This window comes from Cinclus cinclus, chromosome 1 (assembly GCF_963662255.1).
Source record: "Cinclus cinclus chromosome 1, bCinCin1.1, whole genome shotgun sequence".
NCBI lineage: Eukaryota > Metazoa > Chordata > Aves > Passeriformes > Cinclidae > Cinclus > Cinclus cinclus.
Genome location: NC_085046.1, coordinates 113,372,292 through 113,396,939, shown reverse-complemented (window position 1 = coordinate 113,396,939; position 24,648 = coordinate 113,372,292). Strand labels below are relative to the sequence as shown.

The 24,648-nt window shown below is 39.2% G+C and overlaps 1 protein-coding gene across 1 annotated transcript in view; it reads right to left on the bottom strand.

The window, feature by feature from the left end:
- Window positions 1-24,648, bottom strand: part of XKR4 (XK related 4) — a 208,505-nt gene that overhangs the window by 54,370 nt on the left and 129,487 nt on the right. Inside the window, exon 2 of the mRNA XM_062501792.1 lies at window positions 17,808-18,007. Coding sequence (XP_062357776.1) covers window positions 17,808-18,007 — 200 coding nt within the window. The remainder of the gene's footprint in view (window positions 1-17,807; window positions 18,008-24,648) is intronic.

Sequence of the window (24,648 nt, the reverse complement as noted above, 5' to 3'; positions counted from 1 at the left end):
CCATGGCCTTTCCCTAAGCAGAAAGACAAAACAAATTCCAGAGCTCCAAGCCCCAGGGCATACAAGGCTCCAGTGCTACCTTGGTTCTTCCTGGGAACCAAGGCTGGGAACAACTCTTTGATACATTCTACATTCTCATGGACAGAGTACAACTGGAGCTGGACAGGGCTCCAGAGAAGGGGCTTGACCTGGGGGGAATTGTAGCACCACGTGTCCTCCTAACTGGTGCTTTTTTATCCGTCATGCTAATTTCCCAAAGCCTGTAAAAAAGTACTCATTTTTATGTACTCATGGGGGTTGGGAGGGCTTTTGTGGGCATCTTTCCATAACTGCTTCTGAAGGCCTTCCAAATAAAGATCCCCTTTTATATTACCTCCTTACTAAAATTATCTCGAGTTTCATCTCCAGGTTGGGAAAAAGGCAACAACAGTAACCCTGAGACAGTGGATGATGTCTGAGAAGCATAAGTGAAAATCACTGAACTGAAATGAACCTGAATCTGAGCCAAAATCTGAGCAAATCACTTCTGCAAGGCTGCTGTGAGGTCTGGGTACCGCTCAGGGTGCTGGTGTTGTGATGGTTCCAAGGTGGAATCTTGGCTGGAAGAAAAGATGTGGGCCTTGTGCTTTTCTTCAGCAGTGATGCAGAAGGACTCAGATCCACACTGCCTTCACGATAGCTTTGAGCAAAGCTTGTGTAGGGGGAGAATTAAAATTCAAATTCAAGTTTGGCAGCTCAGTTGCATGCTTGCACTCTGCTGGCCAGTACCTTTATCTGTTGCCTCTTTCTTCCCCACTCTTAACAGCACATTTCTGCTATTTTAGATCTAGTTTTGCAGCATCCTGGAGTTATGGCACTTCTTACCAGGAAGAAGGCATAATTTTAGCATATTTTAATTTCTATGGCAAGCTCTCTCAATCTGCTTCCTTATCTCCTTTTGTTCTTTTTCTCTTAAGCAGAAAGGCAACAGAAATCAGGGACTGAGGAAAATGAATACTGCTCCCTGACAACAAAATCTAGAGCCAACTGTTGCAGTCAGTTTCAATTTGCATTCTGTGGTGAAACCCTGAACTTTCTGGGACATGGAAACACACAGGCTAGAGCAATTTATGATCATGCACGTAGTTACTGCTTTTTTTTTAAAAAAAAACCAAAACACAGACTTCTTTTTTCTTGCAGTTTTTTCAAGGAAATGTTAGCAGAGATGCAGACTTCTGCCAAACATATGTAGGTTCTAGGATGCTTACATGTAGGATGAATTCTTAGTCCTGGGTGAGAAGAGGTCACCTTTCTCATGCCCCTGCTGGGGAATAATACAAATTTAGTGCCAGCTTCACAGAAACCTCAAATCTCAGTCCTAAGTCCCTCCACACACAAATACATGAGCCACTCTGCAAAGTTTGCCTATTTTTGTCTCACTTTGGACATAGTTAATGACATAATGCTAATTTTTGTTGATTATTGTTTTGCATTTCATAGCATAGTATTGCTTGGTTAGTTTCTTAGTGTTTCATAGTAGGAGAGTGAATTTTGTGATCCATTATACATATACATTCCTCCTATACAAATACATTCCTCCTCATCTGACACCTGACATTAAGTACTGGGAGAAGCCATAATAAAAACTCGATGTGAGTTTTTACATTACAGCCTTGGTAATGGCTTTAGAGGCTGAACACATTTAAATGACTGTATTCAAAGACACTCAGAAGCTAAAGCATCTGGTTTTGACAACAGAAATACTGGTTGAAAATGTTACCTCCTTTTTTTTTCAGAATTTATGACATCATCATTAGAATCAGCATCTTTTCCAGATGACAGCAAGGAGAAAGTGTGTTGGGGTGGGAGACTAGAGGGGAGGACGAAAAGGAAGAAATAGGACTGGTCACCATGGATTAATAATCCAGGGAATTAATATTTAGGCAGTAGTGCTTAACTGGATTCAGGGTTAAATATTCACCGTGAAGAACTAATAAACATTTTAGCACTCACCTGTGAGGTGCTAATGAAATTGTATGTGTGTTTTTGTGTCCATATGGGGGAAGAAATAAAAAATGAAATATTAGTTAACTAATTAATACTGTCCTTAGGGAAAAAAATTGTCCTTTTTGGTCGTTTTATCAGACAATAAAAATGTAGACTCATAAGTGAGTTCATAGTCTGATAGGTAAAAGATACATCAATAAAAGAGCAAAAATTAAAGGAAAATTAATTGTACTCCAGACAAGCCTATTTATTTAAATAAATATATATATATTATGTATATATATATTCAAAATTAGGTAATGGTTTTATAGTACTTATTAAGGGAGTCATAAAAGCGCGTTAAGTTGTAAAATATCTTGTGACTGGATTATTACTGTTACAAGACTACAAGATATTAATGATTTCACAGGTTATCGTAAAAAGACTCAAATATTTTCATGGTTTCAACGATATATGATTTCAGTTTTTTAGTGAGTTAAGATGTCATTTGGATCAACATATATTTAGAAAATTCCTCTGTACCCTTAAGATATTTACAAACATAAAATGGAAATTTTTCTTCAAGTTATACATATTCATTTGGAAAACAGATTACATGTTTATGTGCTTAGCTATGGATCCCTTTTCCTAACTTGACACATGCAATTTTAAAAGTTTTTTTCAAAGTAATAGGTAACTAAAAACCAAAATATCATCCCAAAGTTATGATCAAAAAAACCTGGTGTTCTCTTCATTACTTTCCAGCTTCCCAAAGACTTGAGGTCTTATCTTCTCTCCCTACAGACTTGGCAAATTTTAATATACAATCCTTGGAACCAGAAATTTGATATTTGAGAACCATCTTTCTATAGCCTTCCCAGCAGGACTATTTTACTTATTAGCAGGTACAGCTCATACATATATAAATGTGTGAAAGTCTCTAGCTGGGATCCTTTCTTAGCTGAAGACTTTCAATAAGTTACTCATGTTCAGATATTTGTCTAACCATATTCTATAGTACCTTTCAATCTTACTTTTAACTTTTGTATATGCAGCTATCTGTCTCTTCTGTTTCAAGACTGCATAAAGAATGCTCTACTTAGAATCAAATCTGGATATTGATTCACAGTATGTACAGATACTGTCAAAACAGAAGACATACTTAAAGTGTCTGATCTTCCTAATTTGTTCTGCAGAGCCAGTTTAAATACTTCTGAATATCTAATCTGAAAGACTTGGTCTTGATGAAACCTCGAGTAGGAGAAAAAAAAAAGCCCTTAATATGTAAGAGTGCCTCAAGTGTAGTAACAAGCAAACATAACACAAGTCAGTTGTGGTGGACTTGCTACTTCATTTGCTGATAACAACTACAGCAAGACACTTCACTGAATGGTATAAAAAATTATACAATAAACAGTTCAGGAATAGCCTGCCATGAAGAAAAATGCTTTTTCTATCTCAGAAAGCAGAACTCTGAAAGACACAATGGCTAGACTGTAAGCATTTGCTGTTAGAATGCTGAATAATAATAATGGTACTCATAATGACAATAATAATGACAATAATAATGTTCTTCAATCCTTGGTCACCTTTACTGGTTGTGCTTGGCCTTAGTGATACCTGAAAACAAAGAGATAACTTAATACAGGCCAATGTTTTAAAGATAACACTTTCTCAACTCACAATTCACACTTTGCCACTGTTCAACTTTGTGGTCTTTCAGCTTTCATGTTTGATGAAGTAAAGCTAATGTGCTTTCCTAGGGATCATTTGCAGCTCTGTACATTTTATCCAGCTGATCTTTTCAGAAGAGCTTTTTTTTTCAAAGCTCTGTTCATTCTCATTGCCTCAATTTTATCTTGGTTTCAGAAACAAATACAGGACCCTGCCTTTGGGGTAGCAGATTTTGCTGCCTTCTTAAATTTAAGCTTTTTCATACTAGAAAGCTTTTCATAAAGAGAGAAACTCCTACTGCCTTTTAGATTGCTCTGGGTCTTGGCCCATGTCCTTGTTCAAGCCCCAGCTAAAAGTGAATTCTTACAGCTGCTTTAAGTAATTGAGAATCAAAATTTAGAAGTGAAATGCTGATACCACCTTCCCCATTACAGCATTTAGCTTCTTCTGTCATGAAGCAATCAGCCGTGTATTGTAAGTGACTGTGTTGTGAGCCTCTCTGATCTAAACACGTGTTAGCTTAAAATATCAATTCAATTGCAATGCATTATGCTCTGCTCAGAAAACCCATCTGGCTCCATAGGCTGCTGCCACAGGATGTGCTGCTGCTGCGAAGCCAAAAGCCTGTTTCTGCCCTTGTTTGCACTGCTCTGCCTCTCAAGGAATGGCACTGAAGAGGCTGAAAGTGAACCACTCCAGAGCAGGTGTGGAAATGAGCTAACCAGGTGTATGGCTGCATCACGCAAATTTCCCAGCTTGTTTTCCCAATTTTGCTGTTACACGTATTATCAAGGAAGTGAAAGAAAACCCCTCAAAAACAGAGAACACCTTTGGATTCTTTTTGAGCAAATGATTGCGACCCCATTTCTTTCCTACTGAATCACCATTCACAACACTTTCAAGCATTTCTGAACTGTCTTTTTATAACAGAACTGACTCCATAGGGGTGGAAAGTAAAATCACACTTTTTAAAGGAAATGCCAAGAAAAAAGATATAAAATATTCATCTCCTAGCAGAATTTCTTCTGACTGCAAATTATTTTAGTGTCTACTGTGCTTGCAGGTGAAAATACATCTCTGAAAACCTTTAGATGAGAGCCCTGGTCTCATGGCGTGAGAGAGATCTGCGGGGACTACCACGGGTCTGAGGAAAAGGCATGGGGAGCCATTTTCAGTTTACTGTTGCCTTGGACTCACACTGCACATTTTCTGCCTTCTGCTGAGCAAAACCACCATAGAGCCCAGTTACTGAGGAAAGCAGTTATGTTTTGAGCTATATTTAAGGATGACAAGCTGCTATGAATATACAGAGAGTAAATGCTACCATGTCACTTAAGGTCAGGATCAAGAAGATCACCAGAGCTCATTTTTTTTATGGCTTCAGGGCACCTTACTTATTTAGCTTCATTACCATGAGTGACTAACCTAGGAGCTCTAAATGAGCTCTGAATGCCTTTCTATGGTGTGGGAGACCTGGGAAAGATCCAGATTAAGTAGATTGAGCAGATCTTGTCTGTCTGTCTATCTATCTATCTATCTATCTATCTATCTATCTATCTATCTATCTATCTATCTAATCATCTATCTATTCATCCACCTTTCTGGTGATAACGAATTACTCAATACATTTATCCACAGAACAGCAAGGGGATTGTGAGAGCACCAAAGGCACTCATTAAAACCTGAAACCAGCCTGAAGTTGCAGAAGCTTTCAGAGGGTTTTGATGCCGGGGTGGCAGCAGATGGCTGAAGGAGGGGTACACCCCATCATTCACTGCCCCTGTGATGGGGACGACAGCAGAGCTCGAGAAGCAGCCTCTGAGCTACTGCAGACTTTAGTACAGCACAAAGCTGTACTGAAGAGACGGGGGTTAGTTTATATCATTTTGCAGACTGAAAACTGCAGTAAATTGGGAGGTTGTCAGTGAGTCACTCTGTTGTCCCCACTGCCGGGGACACGGCAGCAGCCTTGCTCAGAGCAATATGGCAACTGGCAGAAGGGGTTTGCTGCTGCTGATCTCTGCTACATGTGAGCCCCAAAAGACTCATGGTCCCAGGGCCCAGCACCTGCAGGATGCTCCCAATCTGTCTCTGGGCTGCTCTCTGACCCTGCCACGGGGCTCTTGGGTCCTCCCGGTTTCACTGGGTAGGAGCTCCAGGGAAGTTGCAGCTGCCAGAGCTCCTGCAAAACTCTGTGACAATCCCAGATGGCTGCTAGAGGATGACAGGGAGCACTACTTGTGGTTGTGCTAGAAAAAGTCACACCAAGGGAGGATTCAATTCGAGCTTTTAACTCAATTATGTGAGTGTGGAAGAATTCCTCTGCATCTTGAATGTCCACAGGGTGGGAAAGAACATGCAGAGGCAGTGTCTATCAGCTATAAGGGCCTGGGATCAATAGTAATTGAGTCACCTCATACCACAGTATTCTTCCTGCCTAAGCTATTTAACTCCTAAGAGCACACTGGCCACCCATGCACAAACGATATGCTAAAAGCCCCACTCAAAACTAAAACTAGAAATTCTCTCTTCAGCACTAACACAAAAGCCATTAATGATTTGTTTTAAAACTGCATTCATTATACACAGAGAACAGAATACAGTTTACCACTTTATTAACTGACATACTGTGAGAAATAGCACCCACTGGAAAAGAAAAATATTTTAAATTCATTTTCATTATAATTTAGTTAGGAAACCAAAAACTAATAAAACACACTTAATAGGTTTTTCATCCCCATTAGGTTAGGTAGAATGTCATGCTTAACAGAAAAGACAGTTACTTAATACCTTTTAAGGTAAAACAATGCTCCTATAAATCCCAGCCCAACAAGTAGATTTTGTTCATTAAAACAGTTCCACTCAGTTCAGTGAGAAGGTGCCCACAGAGGTGAACATCCTGTGCCTGACTGGACCTTTTGTTTGAATATAGCTGCAACATTAGTTATTCACTGATACTTGCAGAACTCTGAGCACAAAGCAAAAATCACACAGAATCACAGGCTTGGAAGAGAACCTTCAAGATCATTGAATCCAACCCATGCCCTAACACCTCAACTAAACCATGGCATCAAGTGCCACATCCAGTCTTTTCTTAAACACTTCCAGGGATGGTGACTCCACCGCTTCCTCAGGCTGACCATTCCAGTACTTTATCACTCCTTCCATGAAAAACTTTTTCCTAATATCCAACCTAATTTTCCCTTGATGCAGCTTTAGACTGTGTCCTCTCTTTCTATTAGTTGGTGCCTGGTGAAAGAGAGCAACCAAAGTGCAATGGGTTTTTATATTTGCAGCTTGATACTCACCTAACACAAGGCTGAAAAAATACTAATATTCATAAAACAAGTTACAGATATAAAATCCCATAAAATTTCATAATTTGTAGTGTATCTTGTATACCACTAAACTTGGATGTCATATGAGGCACATTTTAAAACCTGCATTCCCACTTTGACATACCTCTTGCAGCTAAAATCACTCACAATAGGAAAGATTATTTTTCTGGTCGATTTTGGCAAGAAAAAAGTAATTTTGCAGATTAACAAACTAACATGCACTAACATGAACTAGCAATGAAAATAAAAAATTTCAGATCTGTGTTTTTGGTGTGAAGCTGGACATGTACTTTGGCTCTGTGACTGAAGATTTAAAGGTCACAACATGATGAAGAATTCACATTAATTCTTATATTGAGGTACTGTGCAGTCTTTGGGCAAGACACAATCACGACTAAAATTTCTCACTTCTGTATTAGACACAGGAAAGCTTTTTCAGTGCCAAGCATGCATCACTTTTTTCCCCATCCCTGAGAAAAATCCCAGGCATAAAAAACACAGGACCCAAAATGAAACTGGAAATTTTTTCCTTGTCAAGTTCTCTTTTAGCACAACAAGAAGGGAGCAGAAGGATATGCTACCAACTTTGTGACATTCCCCAACAAATAAAATTCAGTGTGTAGGCAATATATCATGCTCACGGAAACTAAATGCACTAGTTTGTGTCTCAGGCTGTCTTTACCACTATGTATACATTAGCAGCTTTATGAAAAAAGCTGCTGTTAAATTGAAAAACCTGTAAATAATATGAAAATAATTTTTATTGGATTTGTTTGCCATTCACTGCAGCAGTAAAGAATTTCTTTTCACAATACCTCCAGGCTCATAACACCTGTAAAGCCTAGATCCATCAGAGGGGAGCAGCTGATCTGCAGGAGAGCAGGGCAGAGGGACCTCAGAAGACTGAGAGGAGTGACAAAAAGACTTACAAAGGCAAAGGAAAGCTCTTGCAAGTTCATATCATTTTGGACCACCAGTACTAGAAATGCTTTCACATACTGGACAAAGGCCAATGAAGGGTCATTGAAATAATAGGATCATGGAATGGTCCTGTCAGTCCATGCTCTTGTAAATGGTCCCTCTCCATCTGCCTTGTAGGCCTCCTTTGGGTACTGAAAGGCCACAATTAAGTCACCCTAGTTCCATGCTGAACAATCCTAATACTCTTATCCTTTCCTTTTAGGAAAGGTTCTCCATCCCTCTGATCAACTTGATGGCCTTCTTTGGACTCACTCCAACAGGTCCATGTCCTTCCTGCACTGTGGACCTCAAAGCTGGATGCAGCACTTCAGGTGGGGTCTCACCAGAGCAGAACAGAGGGCCAGAATTCCCCCCCTTGCCCTGCTGGCCAAGCTGCTTTTGACCCAGCATGGGACATGGCTGGTTTTCTGGGCTGTGAGTGCTCATGGCTTGGTCATGTCCGGCCTCTCATCCACCAACACCCCCAAATCATTCTTATCAGGCTGCTCTGGATCTGTTCACCCCCTAGCTCATGTTGATACTGGGGGTTGCCCTGACTCAGGTGCAGCACCAGCACTTGGTCTTGTTAAACTTCATGAGATTCCCATGGTCCCAGTTCTTGAGATTGTCCAGGTCTCTCTGGATGGAATCCTGTCCTTCAGGTGTGGCAAGTGAACCACTCAGCTTCGTGTCATCTGCAAATTTGCTGAGGGTACACTCAATCCCTTTGTCTATGTCATCAATGAAGATATTAAGTAACACTGGTCCCAATATGGACCCTTGAGGAACACCACTTGTCACCAATGTCCATCAGGATTCTGAGCCACTGACCACTACCCTCTGGATGTGACTGTCCAACCACCCCCTTGTCCATCTAGCAGTCTACTCATCAACTCCATCTCTTTTCAGTTTAGAGAGAGGGATGTTGTGGGGAATCATAACATCTGTAACCCTTCCCTTGTCCACTCAGAGCCACAGTGTTAGGGGCTAGAGCACATGGTACCTGAGCTGGGTTTGTGTAGCCTGAGGGAGCACTGGTGGAAAGGACAGTGAGCCAAGAGAAGAGGTCTAATTGCCATGTTCTCCTGTCCAAAAGGAGAACTATCCAAAACCCTCAAACTTAGAGGCACACAATGAGTAAAAATTGCAGCAAGGGAAAACCTGATTTGCTGTAAGAAAAGAGATTTTTGCCAGGGTGGTGAGCACTGGCACAGTTCACCCAGAGAGACTGTGGGTTCAGCAACCACAGAAGTGCCTAAAACTCAAAGAGACATGGCCCTGAGGAACCTGATCAATTTTTGAACCCTTCTAGAAGGGTTTGGGCCAGATGCTTTATTGAGGACTCTTTGACCTATCTTATTCTTTCATTCTGTGACAAGACACTCAATAGGTGTGAGCTGGAAATATCATTCAGAGGTGAGATTATCAGCTTGGCACTTGAACAAACTGCATCAAAAAGCCTTGAGAAACCAATCTTTAAATTGAAATCTTATGCAAACCTAAGTTTATAAAACCACTTGTAATTCTTTTCTTCCAGACTGGTATAATATTTCTAAGGTACGACAACATATGTACCTAAAGTTGGGTTGAAATACCTAAACATATGACAAGATTTTCCAAAACATAGTGAAGGAGGCACCTACCTACTATCTTTGGAAAACAGATGATTTATTGAGACCTTCCAATAGCTTTCTGAAGCCTAGCTAGAGACACCTCTATCTACAAATATAGATAGGATAGCTAATGTGAGAAGAATGAGGACAAAAAGAGTAGCAGTAAAATGTATATGAAATCTCCTTAATACTGTTTCTAATTACTTTTTTCTATTAAAATTACATATGCAGGTTTCACGCTGGTATGTTATGAAGCCTTACTGCTATTCACTCAGAATGACCTGAATAGTTTATTGACTTTCCTGTGATGTCATGAGTGGAAAAAAATGTTCAATGAGTGGCCAAGCTTCACAAATGGTATTTTTTGCATCATAATGCAAACTCACATTTATATGTCTATATAGTGCTGTGTAATCCTCTGGTCTTTTTATAACCAGTCAATAGGTAATAAACAGGGATAAAGATATTTGCATAAACTCATTAAAAACACAGTCACCAGAACATATTATTTATGAAAAAATGTTTGATGCAGTACCCCTCATTACTAATGCTGCTAGAGGAATTAGGGTTATTTTACTGTAGTTAAACAGAAAGGATAAAAAATGCTCACTAGTAATCTCTGATTGACTTTCAGGGGTTGAGGCACTGTAAAATGGGCTTATTAAGAAGCAACACCTTAACAATGCCAACTGCTTATCCTCCTGACAATACCTGCGAACACTGCCTCTTGTTTTTACAAATTGTATTGATGCATCATATTTTTAGAAAGATGAATGGATAGGGGCAGGACCTCAGGAAACACAGGACATAAAGCATTATAGGGTTACAAATAGAACTATAGGTTTGCAGAAACACCCATGGTCTCATAATCACTCCCTGGACATGGGTGCTGAAAGAGAGCTGGTATTCAGAAAAGATGGAGATAATGGCAAAAGCAGTGTGTGTGAATGGAATGACAGCAGGATGTTTCAGAAAGTGCTCCCTGATAAAATAGACTCTGTTTGCATACAAAATCACTTTGGGGAAAGATAGTGGGTAGTTGTTACAGTCTGCTGTAGAATTCCAGAGTTAAAATTGGATATGGATTGAGATGTTCAAACCATTATTACAGGGAGAAAGTCTGCACAGAATTGTCTCATTATGGAAGCCTGATTTGACAGATATAGGCTGGAGAACAAGTGCTGCTGAAGGCAGCCCAGATATTCCAGAGTGTGACAAGTGACAGCTTTTCTGAGAAAAAGCAGAGAGGATTCTTTCTAAACTTAGTTATGGAAAGTATAGAGGTTGTTACAGGACATCTAACTGTAGCAAAATAGCACTCAATCACATAAATGTTGGTTTAAGTTATATAGAATGGAGGGATAAACAAAAATAGATCTGTTAGTATGCCTAACACAATTTTAGAGAAATGAGTGAAGGCAGCAGAAGTTAATTGTTCTGTTCCCCACCTTCTCTGTGGGCAAGACTTGGATTTTCTTAGAGGCAAAGCACAGAAGGATTTCTGGAGCTTTTGAACACTGAAACCCAACCACTTCCAGGAAAAAAAGCCTCAAAACCTACTTCAGATATGGTTCTTTGATGAAAATGAAGAAAAGAATGATGAGCTATAAAGGTTGTACTTTATAGGACAATTTTCCATAAGGGCTCTTGAAATAAGAGCACAAAAGCAGAACCGGCCAATAGAAAATATGAACAGAAAGGAAATCTGTATTACTGTAGATGGTAGCAAAACTGGAAGTTCCTTGTTTCCACCCAGTGCAACCAAAACCTCTCTGTCTCAGGATTCAAAATAAGCCAACGTATGAAATCCTGCTGTTGGTGAGAGGCATAAGTGTCCCCACTCAGAACTGGTGCCATGAGACTGAAAAGGAGGCATTTCACAAGTCCCTGGCTGAAGCAGGACTACAATGCAGGCTTCAACACAACACAAAGTTTTAGAGCAGCTTTTAAAGAAATAACTAACTGAAAACAAAGGTAAATATAGAACCATAGGGATGGCTTGGGTTGGAAGGGCCCTTAGAGGACATCTAGTTTCTAATCTCTGCAAGTGACAGGGAGCAGGGACAGGGACTACCTTCAGGAACATAAGATTCCTCAAAGCACTGTCCAACCTGGCCTTGAAACATGAAAGTGTATGAAAAAGAGTGGATACATTAAAAATGAAGTAGATCATAAGAGAGCTACAGAGTCTAGAATAGCTCTATATCTTTCTTTTATAACACCTTTCTCAAACAAGAAAATGTGGCATATCTAATCTATCAAATGGCAGAATGGCAACTACAATGCTAATGGGAAAGTGCTGGTGAGGCTTGAGAGGTTAGGGAATAGTAGAAGAGAAATAAGGCAGGTAAAGGAACTAATTAAAGATACTGCAGATTATGTTGAAATGCTAATAAAGAACCCTTGGGGTGGAGTAGAGTTACTCTTACCATTTTAATACTGATTACACTTGGAATCAATCTTGTCTGAATACTTTTAATGACCTTTGCTTAAAACATATTTTACTAGTAAGTGTTTGGGTGATATTGTCAATGTAGGAAAGGAGAGTGATATGTGGAAAAATCAGGGCTACCTTGCAGGCTGGAAAAGTAGAAAAGAGACAAAATTTCATTACATGCATTTAGTTGCTAATACATTTTGTGATGTAATTGAAGCCTTGAGTGGCATGACACCAGAAGAGCCTGTGGGTTTTAAAGGATCATGAAATAACTAGAATTAACTAGTCCCAACACCTGAGTGAACAGGGTTCATAGATCATACCTAGTGAGATATTGCCATGAGAAATATGAGAGCTCTGGATAAATGTCATCTGGAGTCTTCTGTGCAGTATTGGTCATCTGTATATACCAAAGATGAATTCAGACTGGGACAGAAGAAGAAAAATTCTATGAAGAAAATTCAGAACCTCTCATGAGACAAGAGAATGCACAGCAGGAGGAATGATTACACTTTTCCATCAAAGTATCTCTTATTCCCTAATCCCATTTGTCACTCACAACAGTCCCACTGGGCAAGGGAAAGCAGTGCAATTCCTTGTCCAGAAGGATGCATATTTGGGATGACTGGTGGGTGGTATATAATAGAAAAAGATATTAGCTGAAGTTCTGACTGCTTTTCCCTATAGTGGAGGCTCTCCATTTTTATTTGTTTAATTATAATTATTTTTATTAGTTATTTTTGACATGCTGGTTGTTCTCTTATACTTGATTGAAATACTGCAATGGATCAGAAGTTCTTAAAAGCAGGACTGAAGGACAGAAATGGGCTATATAATTGTAGGAACCCCATTTCCTTAGGGAGCAAGTGTAAAAATAGGGATGGCACAACAATAAAGATGGACAGACTGCTCATAAAATTAAAAAGTCAGAAGAGGCATCAGCAGGTCTCTATCAATCAGAGATTAAACTTTCAACTGGTATATTAGATACTAAGGGTATAACTAGTTTTAAGATTGTAATCATGTTATGAAATGGATTATATGACATGATTGCCTTCAGGAAGTCCTCTCCTGGACTATCAGAAACAATGGTATGCTAATATGATGGCTCTATCTTAATAAGCACAAGATAACATTTTTTAAACTTGCAAAAGGACCTGAGGATCAGTTTAAGAGTAATTTCCAGAAAACACATTTACTCCCTAGTATATCATACTTGTTGATCCTTGTCACTGGAAATCTGTTTTGCCAAGTATCTAGAAGAATCTGTAACAACAGGTTGCTCTGTTTCAGTTTCTCTGTGGAAAATTCGGTGCTGGACTGCAGTGGTGCAGAACCTTGACAACACAGAGAAAAGTAATGGCAACTTGCCCAGAACTCAAGTGCTGCACCTGATTTTCATACAAATATACACTGAATTGTATGAAATATTGCCTCAGAATTACTTTAATGTATTTTATTAATGTATGTATGTGTTTATTTATTTATTTATTTATAGAGCACTGCAAATATAGGCAGCATTTTACAGAGCAATCCAAAATTGTTGTGAAGTTAACAAAAAAGAAAAGCTGTGCCAAAGCATAACGTTGTCCACACACACAAAAAATGTAGACTTAAATGATTTTCAGTTTACTGTGCTGATATGAAAAGTGTCTGAATTCCTGATGCAGCATTCAGTTTTGCCACAAGATTTTTTTTATCAACTAGTGAACAACATAATTTCCAGATAAAGTTAGGACCTATCAGCCATGTCATTAACTGCTATCAAGTCTCTGAGCTTCTTCTTCAGCTCAGGCAGGAGCAGCAATTTTTTTGGAGTAGAAGGACTGGAGAATGATGTTTGGCAACATTGTAAACTTTTGTACACTGGCTGCAGTGTCAGCAGATGGACAGTGTAGGGTTTCCAACAGAGTTGGTAGAAAATGGGAAAATGTTTGGCCAGGGAGATTTCCTGGAAATGCATTTTCAGCAGAATCCCGTAACTCTGTTGTGTGTGGTGACTTCAATGAAACTTGATGAATTTATAAAGTGGTCTGAACTTTTCATTTTGCTTCTGGCACTACTGTCAGTCCCCATTAAGAAATGCAGCTTTATGTGACATAAACTTTGATTAGACTTTGATTAAACTTTGATAGACACTTTGATTAATGGCACTGTATGGAGAAGCCAGAACAAACCTCCCAGGGGCTGATGAAGAAAAAATTGTCAATGCAGTAAACAGGAATGAGAAGCTAATCTGTAATTTAAGCAATGTGTTAATTAAAACACTATAAATAATGAAATCTATGGTGAATCCAGGGAGTCATCTTGTCTATCTGCTCATCTAGGTGCAGTTAGAACACCATACCCTTGAACAGGAGAGTAGTATTGGTATGGTAACTGATGGGAGTCTCTTTCCAATCAGATGGTCAGCGGGATCTTTTGCTTGCTGGAGTTAATTCATTTTAAGATGAGAAACCTTTCGAAAATCAAATGGCATAGTGGGAAAACCAAAGTAAGTAAAAGAAGAGTGCCAAGAGATGACTGCTAGTCTGTGGGCAGGACTACCAAGATGAGGTGTCACATTAAGGGACAGCCCTGACCTTCCTTATCTACCCTGCTTCCTGTCCTCCCTCACCTCTCCAGCACTGGCATTGTGTGATATCTCCCTGTCCCAGGGAGTTCGGCTGCACTCAGAGCAAAGGCAGGAGAAACAGACTCCTATGAGGTAAAGAGGAAACAATTACTTATTTCAAAGTACATCAATCATTCTTCTAGAGAGCAAGTATTTCTTCAAACTCAGAGGAATCACCAGAGTGGAAAAGGTGGAGGTAATATGGGCATTAGCACAGCTCCAGTTTAGTCCACTGTCAAACTGAAGTTATTTGTCTTCTTGAGAAATTAGCACCTAGAAATCATCAGCTTCCCCCACAAGCAATTGAACTCCTTCCACTCAGGTGAGACCTGGCTGCTGGTTGTTGGCAGAATAAGAACAAACACTGCCTCTGAATGTGCCATTTTTTAAATCTTAAAGCAGAATCAGATTTTTAGATAATAATTTAGCTGTTGTTTTACTATTACTCAGATATCTCTGGATGAGGATGCAGAAGAGGGATGACCCTCCATAAGGACATTTGATGGCCTCCCACACAAGCCTTGCTCTGCTGCAGGGTCAAAATACAGGAGTACACAATCCTTGCAAGAACCTTGGGGAGCCCAGGAAAGTGCTGAGGGATCCCTGTGGTGCATCCTCTGGGCTTTTGAAGTGGTCCTTACTGCAGTGCATGAGAGATTGAGAGGGAAGGTTTTGCAGATATAGCACAATAGTTTTCATGGTCCCCATAAAGATGCATGTACATCTGCATGTATTTCTTACCTTGGTTAGCAGGGCTTTGTTACTGAAATAAGAAATAGTCTGAACCAAGCCAAAACCCACTACAAAACTTGGAATCTTCAGTAATGCTGATAGCATTCTCCTGTTGGGAATAATGCTATTTTGCTGCATTTGGAATTGAAAACACAGAAATTAAGAAATAAAAATACTTAAAAGTTTTTCTTGCAGTAATCAATGGGTTAATAAATACCCTGCTTACAAACCATTCATTTCTCATGCCAAATTTGTGGTTTGTGAAAGTCATATTTTTAAGAACATGGATCAGCAATGTCACTTAGCAATTCTCATAATAACTTTGTCCTCTGGGACAGACAACTAAAAGAAAAACAATAAAAAGCAAGTAACATTCCCTAAACAAAGAAAATCAATCAAACACCCTGTTTATTGATCCATGTTGGAAATCTCTCTAACAGGCTCAGTGAGTGGATAGCTAGCTGAAGTAGATACCTTATGGCTGGGCCATTTGAAGCACCCATTTGTAACATGATACCACTGAGACAAATTATGCTCATCTTATGCAGCCTCACAACTAATCCACCATCTCATGGTGCAATGCATTATCCTTATAATTTCTTTAAGAAAGGAGAGAAAACACAGAAAGGATTTTCACAGCTGGCTAAAACATATTAGCTTTTATCATGCGTACATTGGTACTACTGTTTAAGGAAATGCTAGCATCTTGTTTAATATTCTTAGGCTTTTTTTTTCAATGGATCCTTTTTTCTGTGGAAGTTGGAAAAAAGGGGGGAAGAGAGCATAAGTAAATACCTTCAACCTTCTCAGCTGAAATCCATAATTATAGTTTTATTACTTTTTGGTTTCTGATACATAGGTTTCACAGAGCTGATTGCAGGCTGCAGGGACCATTTTTGCCTTTTAAATTGAGGCATTTCAAGTTTTCTCTAATTAACAACCACTTGCAGAGTGTATCACAGGCATAGTGCCTACTCACCCAGCTCATTTCTCAGAGACAGATCTGTTATTGCACTAAAATGAGGACAAGAGGCATTCTGTATTAATAGTTTATGAAGATAGTTCAATTACAGCTGACCATACGGTATTCTATGTTCTTCTCCTAAATCTTTCTCTGGACTAGTTTTTCTGGGTAGATGGATCTTGAAGTGATAATACCTTCTCTGCAATTATAATGGTTTGAATTTTTTGGTGTGGGGCCTCATAACTTTGAGAAATAGCAGAAGTGCATAGGCAAACTTCCTTTTACAGAACACCAACTAATTAAAATAGAAGCTTTGGTTTTCTTTTCCCATTAAGGTGGCAGAGTTTTAGATGTAACAAAACAAAAACACAGGAAGAAGTGCCGCTCTTTATTACATGACAGTTCAGAGCTCTTAAAGGTAAAACCTCTGATTCATCTGCAGCAAACTTGATCCTGCCCAGGACCAAGATCTTCACACAGTTACCCACTTTGTGCCCAGTCCTTTTTTACCCAGACTCACTGCATGTTGCTCATAATAAGTTAACCAGACCCAACATTTTCTTGGAGAAAGGTGCTGTCAAAATTTTCTTCTTGTACAGTGGTAAGGACAGGAGCTGTTCCTTAAAAACAAATGACAAAAATTCTGCATTTCCTCCCTCCCTCTATCCCTCTGATTCTCCCCTCCTCCCTTCACTCCTCACTGCCTCATGGCATTTTTATCACCTTCTGGATCCCAGGTTCTCATTCACTTCATTACCTTGCTAAAAAAATTCTGTCCAGGTGCAGCCATAGTGCAAAACTATGGCGCAATACAAAAGGACAGCTGTCAGGTAGCCAAAAGCAGCATGAAAAAAGCAATAGTGAATGAGATATTCTAATATCTGTATCACTGACTGACAAAGCCATATAGCAGGACACATGCATGCATGTACCATTTTAAAGATGTAGCCACACTTGCTGAAAGCATCAACCTTAGAAGGAAACCCAGAGTGTGCAGGAATGAGTACTGCTCAAGAGATAATTTGTATTATTTCAGGTAACCACAGCAGAGTACTGATGGGCATAAACATTGGCATTTTCTTCACAGAATTGCTGTTATCTGCTGTGCCGTCTCCTGTTTTGCATAATGTCATTACTGCAGTTTGCAGGGTTTTGAACATTCACAGAAAAAAGCATAGGGAGAAGAGTAATAGTTTGATTGATGCAATTTTCACATTGGCCCAGTGGATAATCAGAAGAGCTCTTCTATTACAAGGACATGCAGAAAGCAAAACATTATAAATCCTACCCAAAACTCAGGGCCATTAAGAAAGGCTAAAAAAACCTCTAATAACACAGGCTTTCTTGACAGAGTTATTGTTAACAGCTAAATAGCAGCTAGCAGGCAAGATCTGCTCTTATGCCAGGACTACAAGGCACACCGCAGTCTGAACGAAGGATAAATATGTATGTGTGGAAATTACATCTTCCAAAAATTATAAAAAAAGAAATAGATTAAATGAACCCCTACCTTGGAGAGCCTGGAGTGTACGAGTCTGTACAACAATACAGAGTTGCAGGACCAGCTGTGGTGCACTTTCCAGAAAGGTGGCTAGCAAATGCAGCATACTCACATCTGCATACTCATAGACCATTTTCCAATAAAACCTCCATCTGTCATTCTCTCCACTCTGTCGACTCCGGATACCCAAGTACATTGTGTGAAAATACCTGGAAACGAAAGAGAGTGGTTATAGAAGCACAGAATGATATTCTATGGGTTATACTTCAACCTGCAAATAACATATTGTTCAATGCACTTCAAAATAATGAACGTTTATTCAAAAGGATTGTTGTATTTCAATTTATAATAGTTGATGTGATAAGAGTAAACTCAACTGAAGACAAGACTAGCTTTTATAAGGCCACTGAAAAAAGTTTAGCATTGTCTTATTTGTTAAATAGTATTTCTTTCAAGGACCTAGTTTTCTAATTTGAAATAGATGGGTGATATCTTGCTTATATGGCCTTCCTCAGAGGTTTTGCAAATAATGAGAGGAACAAAACTGACCCTTAATGAGAACCTGCCAGGAGCTAATCTCCTTCTGCATGTCTCTATCAGGACTTGGAGGACAACCTGCACTGCAAGTCTGGGGTGGCCTTAGCCTGTAGCTCTGCTATGGCTGAGCTTATTGTCCTGCTTTTCCACCCATCCAATGCACCGAGTATTTCAGACACTGCCAAATATATAGTGGTGTTTTTTCTTCATCGTTTGATTATTTCAGTTGGAGAGAAGATGTAGCTGTGCGTTCCTATTTTAGGAGGCGTGGAGATCTGGCTGTGGGTTCCCTTGGAGATCAGAAATGACTCGCTAGGGTAGCTCCCATGCAGCAGTAGCAGTAAGAAGCAGCAGGAGCCAGGAACCCAACAGGCTGCTGCTGCTCCCTGTAGTAACCTGCAGATAAAGGGAGCAATAGCCAAAGCCAGTCAGCTCTTGTGGCCTGTGCAATCAGCAGGAAAAACACCTGGAAACCAACTCATTAAATAGATTTTGGTGGGTGCAGGAGTAGTGAGTGGTTTTAGGAAGCAAAGCATGTCTTCTGAAGGCTGGTACCCAGATGCTGGGATGCCTGTGGTGGTCCTTGCAGAACTTGCAGCCACCTCCCATGACACGCCTGACTCACAGCGCAATGATCACTCTGGGTGGCCTTTGATCAGCTCTGTTATTCTGATCTGATCTCAGTTATTCTGTGTCAGAAAAGCTTCCACCTTGTTCCTACAATTTTAGTTCCAAACTAATTAAGGCTGCCTGAAAAAAATCCCCAGTCTCACTTAATGAAAAATTTTGAAGATTGAGGTATTGTCTTGCATCAGGGTGCCTTGTGTCCTACAGTAGCAGCCTGGTGGGCTACTAACTTATGTGGATCTTTGTTTCTCTTTTTCTTGAGGTATCTTTCATATCTGGTTCCTGACAGCATTTTCTTATTATATGTTTAATATTTTTTCACAGCAATTTTTAAAGTGGGATCTTATTTTAAAATTAGAAAAAAAATAATAAATTTTAATTACTTTCAATATTAATTGTTTTAATTAGTTAAGATAAAGTATTTCAGTATTTCTTCTTTCCACTGGCTCTTGTCTTAAAACCCTTTTATAACTGGCGGAGCATGGTGAATTGTGAAAACTCTTTTTACAAAGGTTGCATGCAACCTTTAATCTCTACTCTGCTCAGATGTAACTATGGAGGTGTCTTAAGCTGACGAGAAGACTTTTGGCTTCTGACTGGCAAAGAGCTCGACTTGGTTGCCTCCTTGAAGAATGACCCAATGCACTCTGGTACCCAATGCACACTCTACTGCTGAGCATCAGTTTTTAATTCAGGAATATTCACCAGACAAAACCAGGGAGTAGCACAGAGAAACAGCTGAGAAGACAGATCTGAGCCTGCAGCATTTCTCTTGACAATGCACATCACAGCAATATAAAAGGAAAACACATTAAACTCACATTTAAATTAAAATCACACCAGGTGGCTTTGAATTTTATCCAAGTCCCGTGTGGGAGTGAAGCAGCAATGAACTGCTCAGAGACTGAGACCACAGAGGTACAGTAAACAAGACACCAACTGTAACTCTCATGCAAAACACTGAGCAGGTCTAGATGGGTCAGAGTGTGATGGGATAACTGGGGCTCTCTGCTGTCTTTGGGGTTAGGTAAAGTGAAAATGGCCTGCTGCCCAGATCTGAAAGCCACTGAGCTGGAAAGGCATCTTTTGCTGCACAGTTCTGTTAATGGGGTCCATTGGACCCACAGGTTCCCAGACATGATTCATTTAATTGTTCCTAGCCCTCTCATTAAAGTCCTGCAGCACAACAGGGACAGGTAAGGCTTGTATTTCCTTCTGCAGTTTATTGTTTGGGTGGGGTTTGTTTTTCCTGCCTAACACATCCTCCTAGAGGGGCACACCTTGGAATATTGCACATAGTGGGAGCAGACAGCACCTTCAGCATCATTCTTTTAAGATATCACTAACCCTTGCTATAAATTCCTAAAGGAGCTGTGGCTGCTGAAAGTTGTGCCAGGAGGCTCTAACTCTGCCAGTGGAGCCATCTGCAACGTCAGTTCTACCGCATTTGTACAAAAAAATACTTTTCCTATTACAAAAATGACATACTGTGGCAGGTGAGGACCCCTAGGGTTCTTTACCTGCTCTGCAGAGTGGTTGTGCATGGCAAATATGTTGTGATTAATGAACCCATATGGAAATATTTCCTCTCCCATTGCACTTTATTGTGGAATACTGGCAGTGAGTTATTGGGGACTGGGGAATCATTGCTCTTTGTCTACTTAGCTCTCTGCAGTTTAAACACAAGACATAGAGGAGGAAGGTACTTTCTGTTTTTTACACACCAGTGATCAAATCTCAGCCTAGGGTGGTATTTTTTGTTTTGTCCTTTCAATTTTGGCCAAATTAATTGCAGGCTGAAATGAACATTTACACACATAATTACTGTCACTGATTTATAGGGCACAATCAGGTGATTAGACAGCTAAACATTCTGATTTGCATCCCCAATTAATTGCACCAGCAATTGATGTTAGGTGTGTAAATTAGCAGTTATTAAAACAAAAAGATGGTCTCCTTAAATGATTCATATACCAAAGACACTTTTTTCTGATAGTGAGATATAGAGGAAAAAAAATATGGGAAAAAGTGCTTTGTTTTAGTGGCTTCCAAATATAGCTTAACACTGCAGTAATGACACATTCCATTTTATATATATATGCATTATGTAATTCCACTTCAGACACCCTCACTGGAGGCCTATTGTCAGCAAATGTCATACAGACACGCTCAGAGGTAGCTCCTGAATTAAAGGGTTTTTATATTTTGGCCTTCTGGTATTGCTTTGGTAGAAATTCACATTTTTATGTGAGTCCAGGATGTGAATCTTATATACAGTAATTCCAGAAAGATACATGAAAAGGTAGTATAGAGTTCTGCATTGCAAAATGTCTTAGGTAAATTGATATCAATGAACCTGAAAGAGCAGATGTGAATGTTATTATTTTGGTTGTGATTGCATTCAGTCAACTACAGTCTTCTCCTGGTGCTTTACAAATATGCAAAAACTGCCTATCCATGCTCTCAAAGAACATTTAATTAATAAGAAAAGACATGAAAAGCAGTGAAGAATTGAGAGTTAGAGCACCTGACAAAAAGGGAAAAGAAGCAGAAATGGGAAGTGTGGTAACAATACTGCCCTCTAGTAAAGATTTATTAGACTAGTTTGTCTAATAAATCAAGTTTATCTTAAAGTTTTGTTTTTCACTAGAAGAGTAAAACCAAATAAAAACCCACCACTCCACCCACTCCACAAAAAGACCCTACAATTTCATAGCTCTCTTGTTTGTGAAGGAAAACTTAGATGCAACTGAGTTTCTTAGAGATTTTGCAGTTAGAAGATTATGAAACCTCTCCTGTGAAGTCAGACTGAGAGAGTTGGGTTGTCCAGCGTGGGGAAGTGAAGGCTCCAGGGAGATCTTACTGTGGCCTTCCAGTACCTGAAGGAGGCTGAAGGTTATGGTTTCAAACTAAAAGAGGGTAGGATTTAATTAGATATAAGGAAGAAATTATTTATTGTAAAGGTGGTGAGACACTGGAAGAGGTTTCCCAGAGAAGTGATCAGCGCCCTATCCCTGCAAGTATTCAAGGCCAGACTGGATGGGGTTTTTAACAACCTGGTCTAGTGGAAGCTGTCCCTGCCCGTGGCAGGGAATTGGAACTGGATGATCTTTAAAGTCTCTTCCAAACCAAACTATTCTTTAAGTCTGTTAATCTATGAAATGTACTATGAAAAAGCAATAACAAAACATTTTTATTTTAAAATTACTCTTTTACTCTCCCTTTAAAAAAAATTAATTTAATTTTGTTTTATTTGAAGACAGACCACTGCTTAGGTTGTCAATGGTGCTTTAAAGAAGCTTATATTCAGAATTAATACAATGGAGTAAGAAGCACTGTATCACTGATAATCAGATGGCAACATATATATACTGTTATTTGAGTCTTAATGTCTTAATCTTTGAAGGAAGTAGAGAATTTTCAGCATTTCATTGTTTTAATTTATTTCAGTGCATCACACTGCACAGTATACAGACCATTGATAAAGCATAACCCTGAAAGATGTGAATCTGAGACAAGACAACAAGTGACATTCTTTTTCCATTATATTAACAAGGGAAGGCAGTAAAGTAAAAAAAAAAAACAAAGAGAAAACTAGGTTACTCCTTGTGCTGTCCACAACAGGTGTCCAAGATGCAAGACAAATAGAAATAAAAAATTGCCTACATTTGTGTTTGGGGAAAAAAAGTGTTCTGGTTCTAGGGAAAGAGACATTCATTCTGATAAGACAGTGACTCTCCAGTATTTCCAAAATCAAGAGCCCCCATTTTGCTCCAGGTTCACATGCTAATCTTGAGGATGGTCAGCACAGACTGAGATAACTACATTTGAAATAATTCTGGTAACAATTCATTTACATGATTAAAGCATGCCCACTTGTACATTTAATTGAGATGAGGTACTGTAATTATACTGCAATACCAAATATTTATAAGAGTGCTTTCTATATTTAAAGTGCTCTACAACCACTGCTTGATTAACTAGGATGAATGAAAATAATCTTACAGAGTTTGTTCCTCAGGAGTTGGCATCTGACCAACTTAATACCTGCAGGTATTCGGCAGGAGCAAGGTATAACTTTCAGTCAGCACACTCAAATCCAGCTGATATTTCAAAAGCTCATGGCTAGGAGGATGTGTCTTTTTCATGTGTGAAGAAAATCCTTGCTCCTTTCTCCCTTATTCTTCCAAACTTCTCCCCAGGTCTTGTTCCACTACAAGGCAGGCAAGAAGGCCCCCAGAATATCTACCAAATATCTACCAAACAGGAGAGAATTCCTCTGAGGCAGTTATTCTGGAAGAGTGTTCAGGTTTTACTGCCACTTGTGCTGAAGATTTCGAACCTGCCTACAATTCTTTTGTCTTTTATATATCCTGGTATTATTGAAACTGAAGATGCTTTTGGCAGTGATTTAACAGAACTTGAGTTTTACCTGTTTACTTCATAGTATCTAGGTGTCTTTTATGCCCATTGCTTCTAAGAACTTATTTCAGAAGCTGCTCCATTAAGCTTCACAGACACCATTCTTTTTCATACAGATAGCTGATCCTTATTAAAAGTGGAAAAGAGAATCCGAACCCTTATTACTGGCGGACATGTTGCTCCCAAGCATGTGGGACCTGACTGTTCTTGCTGCACGTACTTCAGCTCAGTCAATGTCTTCTAGTCTTCTGTGCTACTTTGGGATTCTCACCCCAAAGTATGCTGTTTGCTTTTACCTCCTTCCTTCCAGTCCCACAACTTTTGCAAATCTTTAGCTACAGATTTAGATTTTCGAGGTTTGGAAAAGTTATGTTCGTCTGCTGTTCATTTAGCGTGCACAACAAGTATGTGCATTTGCAAGTGCAGAGCCATATGTGAGTCCAGTCTGACTATGGCTCTGAGCACTTGCTACAGATTTTCACCATAATGAAATTATCCATCTGATGATAATATATACAGCTCTAGAAAAAAGCTTCCAGTTTAGAAGTGTCAAAGACTACTTTGTTACCATGTGCTTTATCTAAGAAGTCCTTAGGATGATACACATGAATAAGAGACCATTTGCATTCTTTGGAAAAATGAAATTATTCTGATTTCATGCCTCATGTAGTCCATTTTATTGCAATTGCCTAAGTCTGTAGAGGATGCCTGCTTATGTTGCATAATCTAGTGAAGCACTGGTGAGAAGATCAAAAGTCATTAATGGCTAGTTGGAACAGTCCTAGACATTTATTCTGATGCCTAATTTGTCCCTACATCAAACACTATATTAAACGATTTAGCCATACCATAAACAGTTGTTCTTTCTGTGTTTGAGGTGTAGAGCATGAAAATCACTACTGCAGAGCTAAAATTCAGTAGAATAAACAGTAATTCGGATAAGTGGTATTTTCTTCTGTTGCTTAGTTACCAGAGAAAACTTAACTATGTTTGTATCTCAACAGTATTTGCCATGTTAAATAACAACAGATTGTTCTATTTTACTTTTTATGTGCCTTTTTATTAGGTGTGCCTGAATACTTAAAAAAATGTTTCTTTAGAAGGAGTACTTACTGCCTTAGCAGTACATGCTAATGATTGTTCTTTTTGTTCTGAAGAAACAAACCAATCCCTTCAGTTTTAATTCCTTATTCTAGGAAGGAAAAAAACAGCCAGCATTTAAGTTTCCAATTAAATTATTTTTGATGTGACCATTAAGGTTTAA